A 23,936-nucleotide genomic window follows, 5' to 3' on the forward strand; every position below is an offset into this window, starting at 1 on the left:
AAGTAGCGTCATTGAACATGTGATTTGGATGATTTTTCCCTGAACTGCTCGCACTGCTTGCGGGAGGCTAGGTCTACCTTAAGTGCTACGAGCACCTCTGATGGCTCCCGATGGTCCCGATTAATCCTACATTTCCCGGATATGACGTTTGTTGCGAGTGGCAAGGGAGCGTCTTTTTCACACTTGCGAGCTCAATAAGCCCTCACCCACTAAGACATAGAGGCGTCCTTACACCGCAAAGACCGAGCGCATGTTTTGCATAGATGGCCCCTTTTTGAGAGCGAGTGGCCGCAAATAGCGTCCGGGTCTGAATCAGGCCCTAAGGCCTGTCAGTAAGAACTATGGGCCTGATTCAGAGCCACTCGTAAGCGGCAGATCGTTCGCTCCGAGCAATGTTTGCCCAACTGCGCATGCGTACGGATCGTTATACGCATGCGCGAACCAGTCAGTGCGGCCGAAATTCATGTGCTCGCAAAATAGTGAATGCCTGCTAATTTGAGTAACAGAATGAGGCGTATGTGGGTGGTAACAGGGGAAGGTGCTTGAAAACGGAGATCCGAACGCAGGCGTGCTTAAAGGTCAAAACGGGCGTTTTATGGGTGTGCATAATTAAAACAGCAGCGTCATTGACCACGTCACTGGGTTTTTTTAAGACAGAACTGCTCGCAAAATTGTGGTAGCAAAAACCAACCACAAGAATAGCGAGCAGTTCATACCCTGTTCGATGTACTCGATTAATCTAATAAATAGCGGACATGACGTAGGATGCGAGCGGCCAGGGGGCGTAGTTTCCCCAAAAACGACCGCAAGTTTTGTACGCTCGTTCAGATCTAGAGACGTGAACAGACCGCAAACAGCGAACGGTTCATTTGAATAGCCACCCCTATTTTCAGGACGAGCGAGCGCTAATTGCGTCCGGCTCTGAATCAGGCCCTATATTCAGAGTAAAGAAGAACAAGGAGTCCTGGAAGTGATAAGGCCCCCACACAGTCCTGATCTCATCATCAGCGAGCATGTCTGAGATTACATGAAGAGACTGAAAGATCTGAGCAAGCCTACATCCACAGAAGATCTGTAGTTAGTTCTCCGAGATATTTGGAACAACCTCCATGCCGAGTTCCTTCAAAAACAGTGTGCAAGTGTACCTAGAAGAATTGATGCTGTTTTGAAGGCAAAGGGCGGTCACACCAAATATTGATTTGATTTAGATTTCTCTTCTGTTCATTCACTTTGCATTTTGTTAATTGATAAAAATAAACTATTAACATATTATTATATATACACTTGCATACATACACGAACATTTCTTAAAAGTGTAAGAAGGTTTTAGGTCTACAGGCTTTTTAACAGTAAGAAGCTCCTCTATTTATTTAAAGTGTTGGTGACCATCGGTTGACTATTAATGCAATTGCTTGTGAATACCATCATGGAACTTTAATCAATCTTCTGCTTAACTTTAGTAAACTCTTTTTTTTATTATTGTATTTGACTTACATAAATGAAACTTATATTTATTATCCCAGTTCTCCTTGTATAATTATAAGCCCGGTAATTATACCAAGGGACAGAGTTGGGTTTTCGGATACAACACAGCTGAGCCGCGCTCTGTGAGGGAAACACTACAGACACCAGTTTTGATTCTTACCTTGGGCCAATGACATTCATTAAGTCTCCCTGAAGACAGAATGGAAAAGCACAAAACCAGACCACAAAAAAAGAATGCATGACATAGTAAAATGTGCAGGAGGGTGATTAAATAAAGGAAGGTAACTGGAAGGTGGAAACTGCTGCACATCATCACTGTACCTATACAGTAGTTCTAAAATCCTAGACTCCATGAGACGTTAACACTGAAATGTCAGAATAGGTTACATGGGTGGCTGTAACTGTACAGTAATAAAGACTTGGGGATAGGCTATTATAGTTGTTTGGTACTAGGAAAGTGCTATACGTTACACTTTAGCATGTTCTCTTTCCAAATCGTCTGCAGTATGACCGACTTATCTGCTTCCTGCCTGGCTCCTTAATGACATCACTACCCAGGTGGTGCCAGGAATGTGCCATTCAGAGCCAGAAGTACCTACAGAGCACCCAGGGAGAGCGGCTATTAGACTACAACTATCCAACACCCTGTTGTTTCTTATGCCTCTCATAGACATTACATGCTCTATTTAAATACTCCTAATTTTCCTCTTTACAAGCTGCATGGTGGAAAAGAGAGTTTCTCTTCCTAAATCCCCTCTACACGGCAATCCAGGTTAATGCTCCATTGTGAAGCAGGGCTGCTGGTGCTGGAGAGAGAAAAGAGCCCAAAACTTGTCATACATAGAGATACACAAAAGAGATTAAGCAGATGATATAGGACAGTGTGATCCATACAATAAATATATAGCTAGTATACAGAGACAGAGGGGGGAGAGAGAATGAGATATACTACTTATCACGATACAATGCAGTAGCAGCTGTGACTGCAAAATTCTGCTAATGCAGCAGGAGGCGGGTTGTGTAGACGCCTCCTTGCCGTCTTCTGTGATCTGCTGCTGCACCCGAGGACGCAGCCATTGGATCACTTGTGTGAGCATTGGCCATCTCAGGGATCCTCAGGTTACTCAGGATGACCGTGAAAGTCACACTTCCGGGGCCAGTGAAGCTTGGTTGGAAGACACAGATACTTGCTTCGGCACGCCCAGAGAACGGGGCCAACATGCCCTGGATTTGTGGGATATGACCATCACTGTCCCTTCCTCACCCCCAAATGGCCAAAAAATGTCAATGATGCTGCTGCCAAGGAGGAACTGCGACTGTCGTCGCAGACACTGAGTGTCACAGATGCAGCACAGATCCTGTGCATACGCCAATCGGGAACCTCTGGGGTAGTAAACCATAGGGGGTGCATCAGCCTGCATTGTGCATTGTGCTACCATTACACATGTCCTAGTTGTTTCAGCACAATAATAAGACACATGACTATTCCTGGCTATGGCCCCTCCCTGTTATACTAGGGACAGCGATGTTTCTTTTATGTAATATGTGGATTGTGGAATTTTCTGAATAACGACAGAGACAGAGAGTGTGTGCATTGTGACATGCCCCCATTTCCGGGAATGGTGGCCAGCGACGCCCCCCGATTCTCCACCCAAACGTGGCAGGATGTCAGTCATGTTGCTGGTAAGGCGGGACTGCCAACGAGATCGCAGGACCCGATCAACACATGCGCAGACCTCTAAACATCAGAGATATATGCTAAGCGTCGGGTTAGTTAGCCAACGGCTCTGAATCAGGCCCTTAGTTCTGCGCATGTAGTGCGAGTGTAATTAGGGCCGACTTATGGGCAACTCTGAACCAGTGACATAGCTGACTGATAGGGCGCCCTGTGCTAGCCACACCCCTGAACATGTGACATCATAATGGGAAGAAGCTGGGCATCGGGAGCACCCTAAGGATGCTCCAGGCAGTGGATTTGCAGGGTGACCTCCCATGCGGGTTGGGTATGGGATACCGGCGTTCAAGATTCCATCAGTCAGAATCCCAATGCTGGCATCCCGACAGGGTTGGCATACCTACACTTTTTTATCGGTATGCTAACCCTACCCTGCTCCCTACCCTTACCCTAACCCTCCCACTGCGATGCCTAACCCTAACCTACCCCCCTAGTGCCTATACCTAACCTTCCCCTCCCCACACCCTAAACCTAACCCTCCCCCCTAGTACGTAACCCTAACCCCTAAACCTAACCCTCCTCCCAAAACCCGCTCCTTACCTTCATTATCCCGGGCGTCGCAATGCCAGGGCCAGTATTCTGACCAGGGTTGGGATTCCGGCACCGGTAATGTCAGCGTCGGCATGCACCTTGCACGCCAAATACAAGTGCCACAATTTGCACTAAATTATAGTGTCATTTTACACATCTCTACACGTATGTATTTTATCAGTATTCTGACCATCTAAATTGAGATAGGGGATACATATTTATTTAAATGTGTTATTTATGCAGGCACCGGGATTAATGCAGACAAACACAGGTCACAAACAAATAACTTTTGTATAATCGGAGATTAGATTCTGTGTCAGGCAGAGCGTTACTAACGGTAACGGTGCTTTATGCAGTACTCTGTAGAATGATGGGAGAGATTTGATGTCACTTATGATGTAATGAATTGGAACAAATTGTAAATGAGTCCAGCAATGAGTGCATAAAACAGTGTTCTGGAATGAATAAAGGGAATAAAGAGTTTTGATGATTGACTATTGTAACTTTTTTCTTCTCGGAGAGTCATTACACGAACCATATGCAATTGTATCCATCAATTGCTGCTGGCCTTTTAAAAAAGTAATAAATAGTCGGGAAAGTTATAAGGAATTCCATCAGAGAAAATGCTACCGGATGCATAATCTAGATGATGGAAGGTTTGATACAGTGATAGGCATTACTGTCTTATCAGCTCTTCTCAATAGGCCTGAAAATATCATATACACAGTGCATGTTACTACCATCCCAAGTCACAATAAATATCACTTCCTGTAATCGCAGTCACACACAGTTGAAGTAGATCTCAGTGCACTTTCTGCAGAGCACCGTGCTACAACTAAAAGGGCCATTTACGAATGAGCAAAAAGTGCGCTCCAGCTGCCCGTATGCCATTTTCTGTTTATTATTGGTCATCAAAAAATGTAAAGTTAATTATATATCACAACATTAAAAAGACCCAATTCTGCGTGTAAAAATGTCCTTATGCTACTCTGGTAACTGGCGCATCCGTATATATTTCTATCCTAAAATATTGTACAGTGGGTGATGCCGCTTTTTACGATATGTTATAATAGTGTAATAAATCTGTTAGCTTAAAATGGAATCTCCGTGGCCTTTTAGAGAAATCATCATTAAAACGCTGGGGCCCAGTTAATGATGCCATCCCGGTGAAATTGTTTAATCCGCAGCAGGGGTGAAAGGTCACCGAATGAATTTTTTATAATACATCAACTTGACACGCGATAGGGAAAACTGCAATAGATAAAAGTTACAGTAAAGGCCACCGTCTCCTCCTGATAGGTCAATTGCAGCCAAGAGAGCCACTCGTTCGGTCTCCTCTCAGCGCCCCTCACTTTTTTCCCATTTAATACGGTCACCCAATTAATACCTCTGTAGAATAGGCAGGCTCATTTTGGGTGAATTATGGCGTTCGCTCCCCTCTCCCCTCCCCCCCCCCCCCCCAAAATGTGGGTGATCACAATACATCATAGTGTGCAGGGAATTAGTATTAATTGATCTGAGTTACCGAGCAATGATAAGACACTTAGATAAGGTAAGCTTTATTGGGTCCTGCCAGGGAGGACGGCAAGATTAGATTCCTGGGCCCGTTGCCATGGTTACGCCAGCTATCTGACATCTTGTTAGACAGCTGTAAAGGTTTTGTACCCGGCCCCACTGGGGTCGTCGCTAAACTGAAGTGAAGGCCAAAATATCATTATGTGATTCTCTGATATTAAAGCAACAGGATAAACACTTTATTGGAAGCAGCTCGGATTCATCATTGTGCTACTGTTATCCAATTTGCAGCCACTAATGTCAGTGTAGCCAGGAGGCGAAATGACCCACAGCCGTACTGATGTGATAGGAAACACAGAAACATTTTATGTCACTATTGCAAACAGGAAACGGAGAGCCTGAGTTATTACAGATCGCAGTTGCTAAGACGCAAGCAATTGGCCGATTGTTGCGTGCTGCGTAGGCATCGCAGTGCGCGAACTGGCCACTGCGATTGGGACTGCGATCGCAGTGACTATGCAGACCCATCGCGGAGTGATTGACAGGAAGTGCCATTTGTGGGAGGTGACGGGGGGTGGACGTTTGAACGACGGTACAGGGGCATGCATAAATTAGCCACTGCGATGCCCTGCGCAGCCTGAGCTCTCATAGCGTGCAATGAAGTTAGCAATTTCTGAGTAAGGTCCAGGTGCATGAGGCTGCGATGGTACTCGATTGTACCGATGGTTCCGCAGTCTTGCTAAACATTACGGATGTGAGTGAGGTAAAGTGGACGTCCTCATGTAGTGCTGCGGCAGCATAGCGATCGCAATGGATTAGCATACTATCGCAGTGGAACTGAGTGCGTAACCGCTATTGCAATCGCAGTTGCGATCGGTAGTGAATCAGGCCCTGTGATTGTAAAATTGTATCAGTGTAACAGCAGAGTGTATTTGTAACATTCTATCAGTGTAACTGCAGCGTGTAATTGTTACATTGTATCAGTGTAACAGCAGTATGTAATTATAACGTTCTATCAGTATAATAGCAGTATGTAATTGTAACATTGCACCAATGTAACAGCAGTGTAATTGTATCAATGTAACAGCAGTGTAATTCTTACATTGAATCAGTATAATAGCAGTATGTAATTGTTACATTGTATCAGTAACTGTAGTATGTAATTATAACGTTCTATCAGTATAATAGCAGTATGTAATTGTAACATTGCATCAGTGTAACAGCAGTGTAATTGTATCAGTGTAACAGCAGTGTAATTGTATCAATGTAAAAGCAGTGTAATTCTTACATTGTATCAGTATAATAGCAGTATGTAATTGTTACATTGTATCAGTGTAACAGCAGTGTGTTTAAAACACAATGCAGACATTGCACTTTATTTCCCAACGGCAATCTATGGGGTTGATTCAGTTAGATTGCCCCGGCAAGTAAGTGCGGCTATTCTGTATACCACCCATCGGTATACCCAAACCCGCTGATATTTGTGCATAAAAAATTAGGACTGTGTACAAAACTCAGCAAGTCCACGGCGAGATATGGCCACGAGAGGGGAAGAGGAGGAACCGTTGAAGTCATTTCCACACCGTTGTAACGGCAATTCACACGCCTTGCAACTAATTGACCTCTATGTATACATAGGGAAAATAAAGTATCAAAACATTTTGTATTCACTCTTGATTTTTAAATGAGACTTAATTATGAATTGTATGTTTATAACACACTTTCGTTTATGAAGCCCTTGTACGGCATTATTATTATTATTATTATTATTAGTAGTAGTAGTATTATTATTATGATGATGACTATAGGAGCTTCCTCCCTATATTCCCATTAATATGTTTTTTGAAATACAGTTGCAATAAAAGTGGTCAGATGTCAAAATGCAAAGTGGTCAACAAAATAATCAGGATGAGGTGAGGAAGAACTGCTGGCTGGACTTTTTACTATGTGCTTTTTAAAAGGAGAATAACATTATATTTTAAGGCATTTTTTATTTAATTTTTTTTATGACAAAGGATTTTCTTTTTTTGGCAGTTTTCAAAACTATGCTTTATTTATTTATCATTATATAGATATAATAAAACAAAACAGTTACGGCATCCCGTACAGGAATGTACAATAAAATGTTTTTATCATTAGAACAATTTATCATTCATGTATGTGCATTATAGCAGTACCAGGATGATGCAGTAACAAGCAGACCCATGGCTATTCCAGCAGTACCAGGATAATACAGTAACAAGCAGACTCGTAACTATTCCAGCAGTACCAGGGTAATACAGTAACAAGCAGACCCATGGTTATCCCAGCAGTACCAGGATAATACAGTAACAAGCAGACCCATGGCTATTCCAGCAGTACCAGGATAATACAGTAACAAGCAGACCCATGGCAATCACAGCAGTACCAGGATAATACAGTAACAAGCAGACTTGTAACTATTCCAGCAGTACCAGGATAATACAGTAACAAGCAGACCCATGGCTATTCCAGCAGTACCAGGATAATACAGTAACAAGCAGACCCATGGCTACTCCAGCAGTACCAGGATAATACAGTAACAAGCAGACCCATGGCTATTCCAGCAGTACCAGGATAATGCAGTAACAAGCAGACCCATGGCTATTCCAGCAGTACCAGGATAATACAATAACAAGCAGACCGATGGCTATTCCAGCAGTACCAGGATAATACAGTAACAGCAGAACCATGGCTATTCCAGCAGTACCAGGATAATACAGTAACAAGCAGACCCATGGTTATCCCAGCAGTACCAGGATAATACAGTAACAAGCAGACCCATGGCTATTCCAGCAGTACCAGGATAATACAGTAACAAGCAGACCCATGGCAATCACAGCAGTACCAGGATAATGCACTAACAAGCAGACCCATGGCAATCACAGCAGTACCAGGATAATACAGTAACAAGCAGACTCGTAACTATTCCAGCAGTACCAGGATAATACAGTAACAAGCAGACCCATGGCTATTCCAGCAGTACCAGGATAATACAGTAACAAGCAGACCCATGGCTACTCCAGCAGTACCAGGATAATACAGTAACAAGCAGACCCATGGCTATTCCAGCAGTACCAGGATAATGCAGTAACAAGCAGACCCATGGCTATTCCAGCAGTACCAGGATAATACAATAACAAGCAGACCCATGGCTATTCCAGCAGTACCAGGATAATACAGTAACAGCAGAACCATGGCTATTCCAGCAGTACCAGGATAATACAGTAACAGCAGAACCATGGCTATTCCAGAAGTACCAGGATAATACAGTAACAGCAGAACCATGGCTATTCCAGCAGTACCAGGATAATACAGTAACAAGCAGACCCATGGCTACCCCAGAGGTTCCCGATCGGTGTATGCACAGGATCTGTGCTGCATCTGTGACGACAGTCGCAGTTCCTCCTTGGCCGCAACATCATTGAAATTTTTTGGCCATTTGGGGGTGAGGAAGGGACAGTGACGGTCATATCCCACAAATCCAGGGCATGTTGGCCCCGTTCTCTGGGCGTGCCGAAGCAAGTATCTGTGTCTTCCAACCAAGCTTCACTGGCCCCGGAAGTGTGACTTTCATGGTCATCCTGAGTAACCTGAGGATCCCTGAGATGGCCAATGCTCACACAAGTGATCCAATGGCTGCATCCTCGGGTGCAGCAGCAGATCACAGAAGACGGCAAGGAGGCGTCTACACAACCCGCCTCCTGCTGCATTAGCAGAATTTTGCAGTCACAGCTGCTACTGCATTGTATTGTGATAAGTAGTATATCTCATTCTCTCTCCCCCCTCTGTCTCTGTATACTAGCTAAATATTTATTGTATGGATCACACTGTCCTATATCATCTGCTTAATCTCCTTTGTGTATCTCTATGTATGACAAGTTTTGGGCTCTTTTCTCTCTCTAGCACCAGCAGACCTGCTTCACAATGGAGCATTAACCTGGATTGCCGTGTAGAGGGGATTTAGGAAGAGAAACTCTCTTTTCCACCATGCAGCTTGTAAAGAGGAAAATTAGGAGTATTTAAATAGAGCATGTAATGTCTATGAGAGGCATAAGAAACAACAGGGTGTTGGATAGTTGTAGTCTAATAGCCGCTCTCCCTGGGTGCTCTGTAGGTACTTCTGGCTCTGAATGGCACATTCCTGGCACCACCTTGGTAGTGATGTCATTAAGGAGCCAGGCAGGAAGCAGATAAGTCGGTCATACTGCAGACGATTTGGAAAGAGAACATGCTAAACTGTAACGTATAGCACTTTCCTAGTACCAAACAACTATAATAGCCTATCCCCAAGCAGACCCATGGCTACTCCTGCAGTACCAGGATAATACAGTAACAAGCAGACCCATGGCTATTCCAGCAGTACCAGGATAATACAGTAACAAGCAGACCCATGGCTATTCCAGCAGTACCAGGATAATACAGTAACAAGCAGACCCATGGCTATTCCAGCAGTACCAGGATAATACAGTAACAAGCAGACCCATGGCTACTCCAGCAGTACCAGGATAATACAGTAACAAGCAGACCCATGGCTATTCCAGCAGTACCAGGATAATGCAGTAACAAGCAGACCCATGGCTATTCCAGCAGTACCAGGATAATACAGTAACAAGCAGACCCATGGCTACTCCAGCAGTACCAGGATAATGCAGTAACAAGTAGACCCATGGCTACTCCAGCAGTACCAGGATAATACAGTAACAAGCAGACCCATGGCTACTCCAGCAGTACCAGGGTAATGCAGTAACAATCAGACCCATGGCTATTCCAGCAGTACCAGGATAATACAGTAACAAGCAGACCCATGGCTACTCCAGCAGTACCAGGATAATACAGTAACAAGCAGACCATGGCTATTCCAGCAGTACCAGGATAATACAGTAACAAGCAGACCCATGGCTACCCCAGAGGTTCCCGATCGGCGTATGCACAGGATCTGTGCTGCATCTGTGACGACAGTCGCAGTTCCTCCTTGGCCGCAGCATCATTGAAATTTTTTGCCCATTTGGGGGTGAGGAAGGGACAGTGACGGTCATATCCCACAAATCCAGGGCATGTTGGCCCCGTTCTCTGGGCGTGCCGAAGCAAGTATCTGTGTCTTCCAACCAAGCTTCACTGGCCCCGGAAGTGTGACTTTCATGGTCATCCTGAGTAACCTGAGGATCCCTGAGATGGCCAATGCTCACACAAGTGATCCAATGGCTGCATCCTCGGGTGCAGCAGCAGATCACAGAAGACGGCAAGGAGGCGTCTACACAACCCGCCTCCTGCTGCATTAGCAGAATTTTGCAGTCACAGCAGCTACTGCATTGTATCGTGATAAGTAGTATATCTCATTCTCTCTCCCCCCTCTGTCTCTGTATACTAGCTATATATTTATTGTATGGATCACACTGTCCTATATCATCTGCTTAATCTCCTTTGTGCATCTCTATGTATGACAAGTTTTGGGCTCTTTTCTCTCTCTAGCACCAGCAGACCTGCTTCACAATGGAGCATTAACCTGGATTGCCGTGTAGAGGGGATTTAGGAAGAGAAACTCTCTTTTCCACCATGCAGCTTGTAAAAAGGAAAATTAGGAGTATTTAAATAGAGCATGTAATGTCTATGAGAGGCATAAGAAACAACAGGGTGTTGGATAGTTGTAGTCTAATAGCCGCTCTCCCTGGGTGCTCTGTAGGTACTTCTGGCTCTGAATGGCACATTCCTGGCACCACCTTGGTAGTGATGTCATTAAGGAGCCAGGCAGGAAGCAGATAAGTCGGTCATACTGCAGACGATTTGGAAAGAGAACATGCTAAAGTGTAACGTATAGCACTTTCCTAGTACCAAACAACTATAATAGCCTATCCCCAAGCAGACCCATGGCTACTCCTGCAGTACCAGGATAATACAGTAACAAGCAGACCCATGGCTATTCCAGCAGTACCAGGATAATACAGTAACAAGCAGACCCATGGCTATTCCAGCAGTACCAGGATAATACAGTAACAAGCAGACCCATGGCTATTCCAGCAGTACCAGGATAATACAGTAACAAGCAGACCCATGGCTATTCCAGCAGTACCAGGATAATACAGTAACAAGCAGACCCATGGCTATTCCAGCAGTACCAGGATAATACAGTAACAAGCAGACCCATGGCTACTCCAGCAGTACCAGGATAATACAGTAACAAGCAGACCCATGGCTATTCCAGCAGTACCAGGATAATGCAGTAACAAGCAGACCCATGGCTATTCCAGCAGTACCAGGATAATACAGTAACAAGCAGACCCCTGGCTACTCCAGCAGTACCAGGATAATGCAGTAACAAGTAGACCCATGGCTACTCTAGCGGTACCAGGATAATACAGTAACAAGCAAACCCATGGCTACTCCAGCAGTACCAGGGTAATGCAGTAACAATCAGACTCATGGCTATTCCATCAGTACCAGGATAATACAGTAACAAGCAGACCCATGGCTATTCCAGCAGTACCAGGATAATGCAGTAACAAGCAGACCCATGGCTATTCCAGCAGTACCAGGATAATACAGTAACATGCAGACCCATGGCTACTCCATCAGTACCAGGATAATACAGTAACAAGCAGACCCATGGTTATTCCATCAGTACCAGGATAATACAGTAACAAGCAGACCCATGGCTATTCCAGCAGTACCAGGATAATGCAGTAACAAGCAGACCCATGGCTATTCCAGCAGTACCAGGATAATACAGTAACAAGCAGACCCATGGCTATTCCAGCAGTACCAGGATAATACAGTAACAAGCAGACCCATGGCTACTCCAGCAGTACCAGGATAATACAGTAATAAGCAGACCCATGGCTATTCCATCAGTACCTGGATAATACAGTAACAAGCAGACCCATGGCTATTCCAGCAGTACCAGGATAATACAGTAATAAACAGACCCATGGCTATACGGGATCTGGTCAATATCCCAGCAAAAAGGATGCCAACGCTTAGAATACCGGCACCGGAATCCCGACACCGGTCAGAATCCCGGAGCTGGCATCCGACTGCTGGCATCCCTAATGTAAGTAGCGGTGTTAAAGAGATGATTAGGGGTTAAGGTTAGGCACTAGGGGAAGGGTTATGGTTAGGCAATAGGAGAGGAGGGTTAGGTTTAGGGTGCTGGGAGGTGGAAATTAGGTTTAGCCACTACGTGGGAGGTTAGGTTTAGACACTGGGGTGGGATGGTTAGGGTTAGAGGTAGGGAGAGGGGAAGGGTTAAGATATCTACTGACAGATGTCGCTATGAAGATTTTGCCTGAGCACCGGCATCCCATACCCAACCCGGCTATTCCAGCAGTACCAGGAGTACGTAGTGATGAGCAGACCCATGGCTACTCCAGCAGTACCAGGATAATACAGTAACAAGCAGACCCATGGCTACTCCAGCAGTACCAGGATAATACAGTAACAAGCAGACCCATGGCTACTCCAGCAGTACCAGGATAATACAGTAACTAGCAGACCCATGGCTATTCCAGCAGTACCAGGATAATTCAGTAGCAAGCAGACCCATGGCTACTCCAGCAGTACCAGGATAATACAGTAATAAATAGACCCATGGCTCTTCAGGATCTGGTCAATATCCCAGCAAAAGGGATGCCAACGCCTAGAATACCGGCACCGGAATCCCGACACCGGTCCGAATCCCGGAGCTGGCATCCGACTGCTGGCATCCCTAAGGTAAGTAGCGGTGTTAGAGAGATGATTAGGGGTTAAGGTTAGGCACTAGGGGAAGGGTTATGGTTAGGCAATAGGAGAGTAGGGTTAGGTTTTGGCTGGGAGGTGGAAATTAGGTTTAGCCACTACGGGGGAGGTTAGGTTTAGACACTGGGGCGGGAGGGTTAGGGTTAGAGGTAGGGAGAGGGGAAGGGTTAAGATATCTACTGACAGGTGTCGCTATGAAGATTTTGCCTGAGCACCGGCATCCCATACCCAACCCGGCTATTCCAGCAGTACCAGGAGTACGTAGTGATGAGCAGACCCATGGCTATCGCAGCAGTACCAGAATAATGCAGTAACAAGCAGACTTGTAACTATTCCAGCAGTACCAGGGTAATACAGTAACAAGCAGACCCATGGCTATTCCAGCAGTACCAGGATAATACAGTAATAATCAGACCCATGGCTATTCCAGCAGTACCAGGATAACGCAGTAACAAGAAGACCCATGGCTACTCCAGCAGTACCAGGATAATACAGTAACAGCAGACCCATGGCTATTCCAGCAGTACCAGGATAATACAGTAACAATCAGACCCATGGCTATTCCAGCAGTACCAGGATAATACAGTAACAAGCAGACCTATGGCTATTCCAGCAGTACCAGGATAATACAGTAACAATCAGACCCATGGCTAATCCAGCAGTACCAGGATAATACAGTAACAAGCAGACCTATGGCTATTCCAGCAGTACCAGGATAACGCAGTAACAAGCAGACCCATGGCTATTCCAGCAGTACCAGGATAATACAGTAACAATCAGACCCATGGCTATTCCAGCAGTACCAGGATAACGCAGTAACAAGCAGACCCATGGCTATTCCAGCAGTACCAGGATAATACAGTAACAAGCAGACCCATGGCTATTCCAGCAGTACTAGGATAACGCAGTAACAAGCAGACCCATGGCTATTCCAGCAGTACCAGGATAATACAGTAACAAGTAGACCCATGGCTATTCCAGCAGTACCAGGATAACGCAGTAACAATCAGACCCATGGCTATTTCAGCAGTACCAGGATAATACAGTAACAATCAGACCCATGGCTATTCCAGCAGTACCAGGATAATACAGTAATAAGCAGACCCATGGCTATTCCAGCAGTACCAGGATAATACAGTAACAATCAGACCCATGGCTATTCCAGCAGTACCAGGATAATACAGTAACAATCAGACCCATGGCTATTCCAGCAGTACCAGGATAATACAGTAATTAGCAGACCCATGGCTATTCCAACAGTACCAGGATAATACAGTAACAATCAGACCCATGGCTATTCCAGCAGTACCAGGATAATTCAATTACTTGCAGATCCATGGCTATTTTTGTGGTACCACAATAACCCAGCAACTTGTTGCTCTGGTGTCCTTAAAAAGACTTTAGAATGGACAATGTAACTATAATTTTATATTACTTCTTAGTATGTATTTATTTACTTGTACAGTGCGACAGCGATAACACGATTTTCCATGAGACATATTACCATGACCCCACTGCCTGCACCGTAGTGCCTCGAATCATGGCATTAGATCATGGTGAACAGCTGTTGTGAGTCATGGCGCCACCAACCCACAACCTCCCACCTAGACTTCCCCCTACCCAGATCATCTGGAGGTCATCTTAACACACAAGCAAGCTATGCTTAGAGGGCAAATCTGTAAAGTATATATTTGTCCTCTCATCATACACTGTGGCTCCAGTCGTGCCAAACAGCCCATCTCGGCGCGCCATCTTTTTCGCTGAAAATGTGCGTCTTATTAGCGCAAATAAAACTGAAAGAGACAAAACTACTTTGCTACATTGCACTGATCAATTTGATGTGTGACATTTGTACATCTGTGTGCCAATGAGTGGTATTCAATTAGTTTTGCACCCGCGATAAAGTTCCGGCTGCCGGACTTTTCGCCTACATCGCCTCTTTTGGCCGCGGAAATTTATCGTGCGTGTCCCTGCTATTCCAAAAGATGTGAAAAAGGCAACACGCGAATTCAGAACAGGCGGAAAGTGGTGTCAGAATCGGGGAAATCAGCCTGAACCCCCAAAAAATATGCAGAAACATTGGAGATCAATGTAGTAGTGCCCGATTAGTCCTAATATCACTGTTTGGGGTACTGAAGTTGGTACAATTGCCTGTAATTAGCGCATTTGCATAAGTGGTGAAGAATGGCATAAAGCTGTCTTTTTTGGAGAAAATAAGTAGTCCTGGTACCGGAACATGGGTGGAAGCATCTTTTAATGTCTCTAAAGTGAAGTTATAATAAAAGTTAAATTTGTCTGTCATAAAAGCACCTGCAATTCCCAAAACACTTGGCCCCTTCTTAGAGCACCCCCACAACCTTATTTCACTAGTTTTTGAAGTTGTCCCCCACTTAGTGGTTTTTCGCCCCCCAAATGGAATTGAATACAGAGATAAGCTTCCGACTGGCGAAGTCGCAATCGGCGATACTTTTTCACGGATCTTGGCTTTTCGCGTCTAAGTGAATACAGCCCTGAATCTTGTACGATGCAGCGGCCACAGTTTTTCTCACGCCAAGTAGCGTTGCACTTCATCTGCGAATTTATACGCTTTTTAAACTAATTCCTGTGCGGTAAAAGTCACAGACCATTGGCCCTGATTCAGAGCCGGACGCTCTGACCAGAGCGCTCGCTCTGAATCAGGACCCACCTCCATAATTATGGAGCGTCCTCCTAGACGCTCGTATAGCTGTGGGTCACCACCCACAGCATATACGAGCGTGCAGGGTGATGGTCGCGATGGTCTTGACCATCGTGACCATCGCCACTGCGAGCCGAAGCCTGCGGTTGAGTTTCTCAACCGCAAGGCCCGGAGTGATTTTGGCTCTATCAGAGCCAAAATCACTCCCACTGACATCACTAGTGATGTCAGTGGGGCCGGCTTCTGATGGTAGGCGTTCCCTTTGAAACGCCCCGTCTGGGAGGCACGCCCCCGGCACGCCCACCAAAGGGGGCGTGCTGTCAATCAACATCGACAGCACGCCCCCTTTGATCAGACACAACGAGCGAAGGAAAGTCCTTCGCTCGTCACGTCTCGCGCATGCGCACGACGGAGCTCCCTCCGTCGTGCGCCTGCGCAGTGCACACCATCGACCCACTTGCGAGCGGACAGCCGCTCGCGAGTGGGTCTGAATTAGGCCCATTGTCCGTAGGGCACTGCGAGCGGTGTTTCGCTGCATCTGCAATGTGAATAAAACACAAAGTTTAAAGAAAAAAAACATTATGCTACTGCTCTTGGAGCGGCTGAATCTTGCCAGGCGTCTTGCGCCATATGGCGCTTGGTGTATGAGGACGCATCTCTACATAAGTCCGGTTGTACAGATTTGCTGGTAATATAATGAATGGAGCTTTAGCATGAAGTAACGTAAGAACCAGATTTCCACTTTCACTAGAGGGAAATATTCAGAGAATAAAGGTTGTGAATAATGCTCCAGCATGGCTGGAGAGAGACGAGTCAGGCACTAACACTAACACTTTCTGTTTATAGTTTGCTGCCAGTGGAGCAGAATCATCGCAACAGATTTGACACTGCGTGTTATCAGTCATTCTCCATAGTTTGTTTTCTTTTATGCCATGCATAGATTAACATGAGTGCAGAGCTGAAAGCGCCTCCACGGGCCACAGCCAGGAGTTACCAAAAGCTTTATTTTATCTTTAGGAAAGATAAACTTCAGGTGCAGACAATGAGAACATGAGGATTTCCTCTGAAAGACGCGTACAGGGGATGCAGCAGTAGAACTAAACGTAGGTCCGTTTCAGGCAGTGTGGTATGCATACTAAATGTTCCGCCACTTGTGACTGAGAGCCAGATAGGTAGGTGGACGCCATGCCGACGTTTGTGAAGTTGAGCGGATATTTTTTGTACTGCGCTCGCGTCCTGATGGATTACTCACAGCGATCGCAGTGAGGATTTGGATGCAGAATGATGGACAGCCAGTTAGCGTTTGTGGGAGGTAACGGGGGGTAGGAAGTAAAACGCAGGTGTGTCTTGACAGTCATTGTGTTTCTCAGAGGATCGACCGTTGATGCATCCTTGTTTGCAAGTGGAGGATCAGAGGCGCCGCCGATGGGCGTCTTTGTACAAATCCTGGTGGTTGTGACATTTGCAAATTTCACTGAGCCTCTGCGTACAGAATCGCAGTCTCGACAGGATTTGCGCGAACCTCTGAATTAGATGTAACTGGGCTGTAATGGAGCGTTCTCACTTGGGCCATGTTCCGTGTGGGGGTGTTGATGGAATTGCAGGCTCTCCTCCGATGTATGTTTTCACCAGAGATTGGGCGTGTGCACCGATAGTGATGATTGGTAACAAATCAAGCGTACGCGTATAAACGTCATGCCTGTGCTTTACATCCGCATTTAAATCAGTGCAAACAATTATGGCTGAAAAGCATAACGGCCTACACTCCCGGAACGTCCAGCAGAATCCCGAATCTCAGGGAGTTCTCTTGAACTCCATAAAGACTAGGCAAGTCTCCTGGAATCAGCTGCTCACAGTCGTATTTAGAACGAGTGCAAGGTGTGGTATGCAGTGCAGCCTACCTCCCTGGTGAGGTGGTGCCGGGAAGCAGGTTCCCTTGCTTTATGAAGTCCGGGCAGTGCCATCTTCCCTGTGCTCAAGCCTTTGTGCTCTTCTGCTCATGTGCCATCTTCCTGATTATCACTGGGAAAATGGCGCGGGCTGCAGACGGCATGCTGTTCCCCCCGAGCATTTGTATGCCCACTGACTGCCCACTTCATGACTGGACCCTCAGAGGCCCCTGACGAGAAGTCAGTAAGTACTGTATGCTGCAAAACTGTGAAGGCCTCAAGCAATCAGATCACAGATTGTCAAAAACAGTGTCTGGCATGGTATACTGTAGATACTTTCCCAGTACACTATGTTACCGCCGCGCTGTGCAATGTCGTCGGCAGTCTGGTGGTACGGATGTGGCGCAGGATTTTCAAGGCCTCATCTAATTCTAGTCATAAAACAAATCATTTGCATCCGTCGCATCGCGCAATGCGAAAACTCTCAAGATCCGTCCGCATAACGTGTAATTGTAGTGGCCTGCAAGTATAAAATTGGTTAATCTCATTGATAAAGTCATTGATAAAGTCATTGATAAAGTCAAACAAAGAGGTAAAGTACCTGAGTGTCTACACTGTTGGGTACCAGTGATGTAGAGTTGCAACAAAAGGTTGGAACTGCCTACAGTATATATTCATCATTTCAGCTAAATGAACATCAAATCAACCTTCCATACGGTCACATGAATACATACCTGTTTCTGTTTTCAATCATTGGTTCGATCACCATCAAGGAGTCAATCTGCAGAGGTAAAGCGGTCTCAAGTTCTCCATCTTGTAGGGCACCAATGATACTGCTGGCAATGCTCTGCAGATTGCCGTGGACAGAAGAAGTTGTAACTGCTCTATCAGGTGTCATAGTCTGCCCCTGCCCAGTTGGGTCACTTATTTCTACAATAAGCACTTCCATCTGGGTGCCTTGTTTCTCCCTGGCACTGCCATCTGGCTGTTCCAGGTGTGGTGCAGAGTGACGTTTAACTCTTATGCTTTCCTCAATCGTTGATGGGCAGTGACGTTGGCGCTTAGAATGATTGTCCATCATAGCCCGCAATTTCTTAGTGCTCCCTTGTAAAGTCTGTATTACCCTTACCTGAGCTGGGTCAATTTTCAAAACATGTGCCAGTTCCAAGGGCAGCTGGCTGAGGACATCCAAGCTGGTCTCCAGAGCCACATAGAAAAGTAAGTGGATGGATAAGTTTGTCCATATTTCTACTGGCTCATCTCCTTGGAGAATGACATACAACAAGTTCTCTCTGAAACTGAAGAAGCTTGAACCATGTTTATTACTTAGAAAATCGGGCTCAGCGTCATATATCATTGTTGAGTATTTTCTCCCTCTTGACAAAATGTAGAAACTATTGGGCAGGTCATAAAAGAGTGCTACGATAAGCTTGGTAGAGTTTTGGCCACCATTTAGCTGAAGTCTCACGGCCTTTGGAGTTGGGCCAGTGAAACACACTTTACTAATCTTATTAGCTGGCAAGATCGAGTAAAAGGTCGTGTGGTTCTTTGAGTCACAGCAGCGGTTAGGAGAAATCTGACCACTGACAAACACTTGAACAAAGTCATCGGTGATTGATAAGACTGGGCTGATGGGCTCAGTGACATCTGCAATGTTTTCAAGGATGAGGACGGTGTGATCGATCTGTTGACATACGTGAGCCCGGGCTTCGGAATTGTAGGTACAGACATCATCTTTCTTGTAAATACCTGTGGAAAAATACATGATTAACATTACTCAATTACCTTTTAGATGCTATTCGTGGTTATTTTAGCCTCCAAAATTATTTTAGACAAATTCCCAACTGACAATGAGTCTAAACCAAGGTTCCTTCTATATTGTGCAAGCTGGAAATGAAAGTCTTACAAGATTAATCTGTTACAAACGCCATCCTGATGCTCAAACTCCAGCACTATAGTTTTCAGATAGCTCATCTTAGGGGTAACAGTGGTTTGTATAATAATCGTCCCACCTATACTCCATGTGATCTTCTGTACTCTAGGCCTGAAGAAAGTTGGAAGGTAGCACTGCCGGCCCCTGTGTGTTGAAATTCAATGTGGCCCAAAAAGCTGACCCTACCCGACAAAAAGGCAGCCTAATTCGCATTAATATTCTCTTGGAGAACCCTTGAAGCTAAGGGATGACAAGGGGTGAATTTTATTATCTGGCTATTCATACACACTAGAAGACGTGTGTATGTGGTGATATCGTCGGGACCCGGTGGGGGTGCTGACAACGGTAGTGTATACACACTAACCGATTTCAGCGTCGATGAACGACGGCAGGGGGAGGGGCTAGTGGGGCCATGATGCATTCGGCAGTATGGCATCGTTAACGATATCCCCAGATTGAGCTGCATGTTCAGACGACTGGGGATATCGTTACCGTCCCCGCAGGAGCGAACATCTTTTGTCGTTCGGACCATACACACTAGACGATATAATCGATATATCGTTGAACGTTATCGTTCAATCGTTCACTTTTATCATCTAGTATGCACGCGGTATTAGGGGAAGTGAGGTTTATATACAATTTTATAGGAGTATAGAGTAACATATGCTGCTCTAGGATGATGTGCGACAATTGTTACGCTAGTTCACCTATTTAGATGGAAAATCTTATGGTATCATACTTTGAGATGGTGATGCTTGAAAGCAGGACAAATGCACCTCTTCTGCCGTGAAGCGCTGGGCTAATAGGAACCTTATGTGCTTACTGCTAGTTAGTTGAACTAATGTGCCCCGTACTGAGGGCCTGATTCAGACCCGTTCGCTATCTGCGTATGCTCGCTGGATGCATATGCAAATTTGTCAAAGTGACGCCACGGGAAGCGATCGCTTGCCAAGGCATAAGCACGCCTACCATGTCTTAGTGATTGGTCACTTTGTGTATGTGTACGCCCAATCGCACAGGCAGAGCCACCCACCAGCAACACGTCATCTCCAGGAAGTGTATTAAAACATTGGTACATCGAGCACCATCGGATGTGAACGCAGTGCTAGTGGTTGCTTTACCCTACCGCAAGCATTGTGAGGAAATCAGTGTAAAAAAAAAAAGCAAGCGACGTGTACTATGATGCTGCCTGTTAACTATGCACGCCACTAAAACGGCATTGAAACACTCGGGCACGCCTGCGTTCGCAAATCCAACCCCCCGTTTTTACTGGACTGCCCCTGTTACCACCCACAATACGGCCTCTCCTGTCACTCACTCTGCTGGGCTGGCTGTGCTGGGCGAGCGGTCGCATTGTGTAGTTCGCGCACGTGCACTGCGATGCATACACATGCGCAGATTAGCAAACATCGGCAATAGCGAGCGCACTGCGGATAGCGTCCGGGTCTGAGGCTAATAATGAGATTGTGTATTGGCTCTTGTGGAGATACTGAAGTGACTATTGATGGAGAGGACACACTTACAAGGACATTGCTGGTTATTAAACGTCTGCAGAATATGTTTACGTAAATACTACTGATCCTTAGACAGGGAGATGCCATTGCACTTTGCAGGCGCACCGTATAATGCACATTTCCATGCATAAAACTCATACATCAAAGCGAAACAAACCAAATAGAAATGACAACAAATAAATAGTTCCAAAAGCGCAGTAAGAGAATGCAGCGATGTATGAGCAAGGTTGAGTTATAAGAGCGTTTCTGGTACATGTAATAAAGTGCATGACCATATATTCTGTGACCAGCAAATGACGCTTCACTCCCTACGTGCAGCATCCTTGCTCCTCCGTGGCACAAGCAGGGCTGGCTCCATGTTTGGACACTCCCCCACTCACCCTTTATTCTTGTGCCAATGCCCCACTACCGGACCATTATCCATGTGAGGGAGCAGCAACCAGGAGCTCCAAAGGTAAGAAGCTGCCAGTTATAGCCCTTCCATGCCAGCGGCCAGTGCTCAGTGTAAGGGTGCCGCGGGGAGAAAATAAAGACATTGAATTATTTCACTCGTGCAGTGTTCTTAGCATTCTAGATAACGGCCTAAGGGCCTGATTCAGACCCGGACGCTATGCTGCACCCGCTCGCATTGAGCGATTTTTCGCAATCGGCGCATGCATAGCCCGCAGTCGGGCCGCCCATAGCCCGCAGTCGGGCCGCTATTTTGAGTGACAGATAGTGCCATTTGTGGGTGGAAGCAGGGGAAGGTGCTTGTAAACGAGGGTGTGGATGTGCGAACGCAGGCGTGCCTGACCGTGAGAATGGCGTTTAATGGGTGTGCATAATTAGCAAAGTAGCGTCATTACACACGTGACTGGGTTGTATTTTAGCCAGAACTGCTCGCAATGTTGTGGTGGGAAAAGGCTACCACAAGTGCTGCGAGCAGCTCCGATGGCTCTCGATGGTCCCGATTAATCCTACAACTGCCAGAGATGACGTGTGTTGCGAGTGGCAAAGGGGCGTCTTTATACAGGTGCGAGCGCATAGTGCGGCAGCTTGCTATTACTTAGTGGGCGGCTTTAGCCAGCAAGCGGACGCAAATAGCGTCCGGGTCTGAATCAGGCCCTAGGTTCGCCTATTGATATCGCTGGGCACAAGGGACAAAAATCCTGAAAAAGTACTGATTTATGCCAACTCTGACTTCTTACAGGCCTTACTGTAGCTCCTTTTTGCTTGATTAAAGGCCCTGTGGTGTTAGAACACAGGGCCTGATTCAGAGCCGGACGCTCTGACCAGAGCGCTCGCTCTGAATCAGGGCCCTCCTACCTAAAAATGGAGCGGCCTCTTGGACGCTCGCATAGCTGTGGGTTACCACCCACAGCTTATGCGAGCGTTCATGATGATGGTCGCGATGGTCAAGACCATCGCGACCATCGGGCTTGCGACGAGACCCTGCGGTAGGGCCTCGTGGCCGCAAGCCCTGGAGTGATTTTGGCTCTATCAGAGCCAAAATCACTCCCACTGACATCACCAGTGATGTCAGTGGGGCCGGACCCAGACGGTAGGCGTTCCTATGGGAACACCTCCATCTGGCAGCCACGCCCCCGGCACACCCACCAAAGGGGGCGTGCTGTCAGTCACCATCGACAGCACGCCCACCTTGGTGCGAGACCTTCACAAGCCTTCATCTGCCCATTTATTTCATTCTGCATTTCATTATACAAAACGTTAACTTGGACGTATTATGTTTTATTAAACTAAACCAGTTCCACACAATTGGTTGTTTCTGAGTTGGGAGCAAAGCACACAAATATGCAAGTAACGCTGCACCTGGAACAAACCATCTTGCAATGCAAGGGCTGCAAACAGAGTACATGTATTATGTCTGCATGCAGGGTAAATGCTGGTTGCTTCTGCATGTAGCCCACAAATGCTGGGCAGCTTTAAGATTACACTGCAATGTAGATCTGAGTTTGGACACACCGTTCCAACATCTAATGCTGGGTACACACACATTGGCCGATTAATTATAGGCGTCGACCAGTGTGTACCAGTGATAAGTCTGTAAACTATGGAGTTCATAGACTTATCGCGTCGGCTGAGCTGCACAGACGATGCCCAATATTTCTGCAGATATATTGGGGCGTCGTGCTGTGTGTACGGGCAGTCAGCCGACCGCCCATATACTTTCTGCAGAGGCTGCGGGGAGGGGGGTAGGGATAGACATCGGAAGCTGGTGGTTAGCAAACATCAATGTTTCCGATTCAATGGAAGTACTTTTTCCATTGAATACCGGAAATTCGATGGTTGGCAGCCATCGGATGCAGCTTTCCGATCACCATTCGATGGCTGGCTGTGGGGTGAGCACATACTGCTATTCTGTATAGCATTGCAGCGAGTGAGCAGCAGGATAATAGATGCTGTGCGCATGCCCAGCATGTCGGAAAGTCCCTACAGTGATGTGGACAGGGGTTGCTGCGATGCCCCGCCCCCTTCCACAGAAACTCCACCCCCTATTTGCCAAGCAAGTATAACCATCACGATTTTTAGACTATTTAACGGCTGCGATTCGATGCGATGGCTAGTTGCCATCGCATCGCTGGACTTGATGGCGGAAGCCCGGCAACCATTCGATGCCGGGCTTCCAATGTCCATCCCTAGAGTATTTAATAAATAAATACTGTTTCAGTTTAATCCTTGTACAATATTGTTGCAATAAACACATATTTATTTGCTAACATACTAATTTTGAACCTTTACATATAATATTTACATATATATTGGCAGCCTTTTGCTATTCCGTTCTCTGTGCAAGAACCTGCCCGTCTCGCAGACATCCAGGCAGATTTTAATCAGTGTTTAAAAACACAATTATGTGTTTAACTCTAATAGCTTCAAACATTGAAACAGTTAAGATGTTTTCAGTCCT

General features: G+C 46.0%; 1 protein-coding gene across 1 annotated transcript in view; it reads right to left on the reverse strand.

Moving 5' to 3' along the window:
* The window catches only part of PKHD1 (PKHD1 ciliary IPT domain containing fibrocystin/polyductin), a 663,908-nt gene that overhangs the window by 72,264 nt on the left and 567,708 nt on the right, over positions 1–23,936 (reverse strand). Inside the window, 3 exon segments of the mRNA XM_088467197.1 lie at positions 1,646–1,674; positions 16,355–16,439; positions 18,316–19,330. Of these exon segments, the coding sequence (XP_088323323.1) occupies positions 1,646–1,674; positions 16,355–16,439; positions 18,316–19,330 (1,129 nt within the window).

The sequence above is a fragment of the Taudactylus pleione genome, unplaced genomic scaffold (genome assembly GCF_031769625.1).
Source record: "Taudactylus pleione unplaced genomic scaffold, aTauple2 ptg000070l, whole genome shotgun sequence".
In the NCBI taxonomy this organism is placed as follows: Eukaryota; Metazoa; Chordata; class Amphibia; order Anura; family Myobatrachidae; genus Taudactylus; species Taudactylus pleione.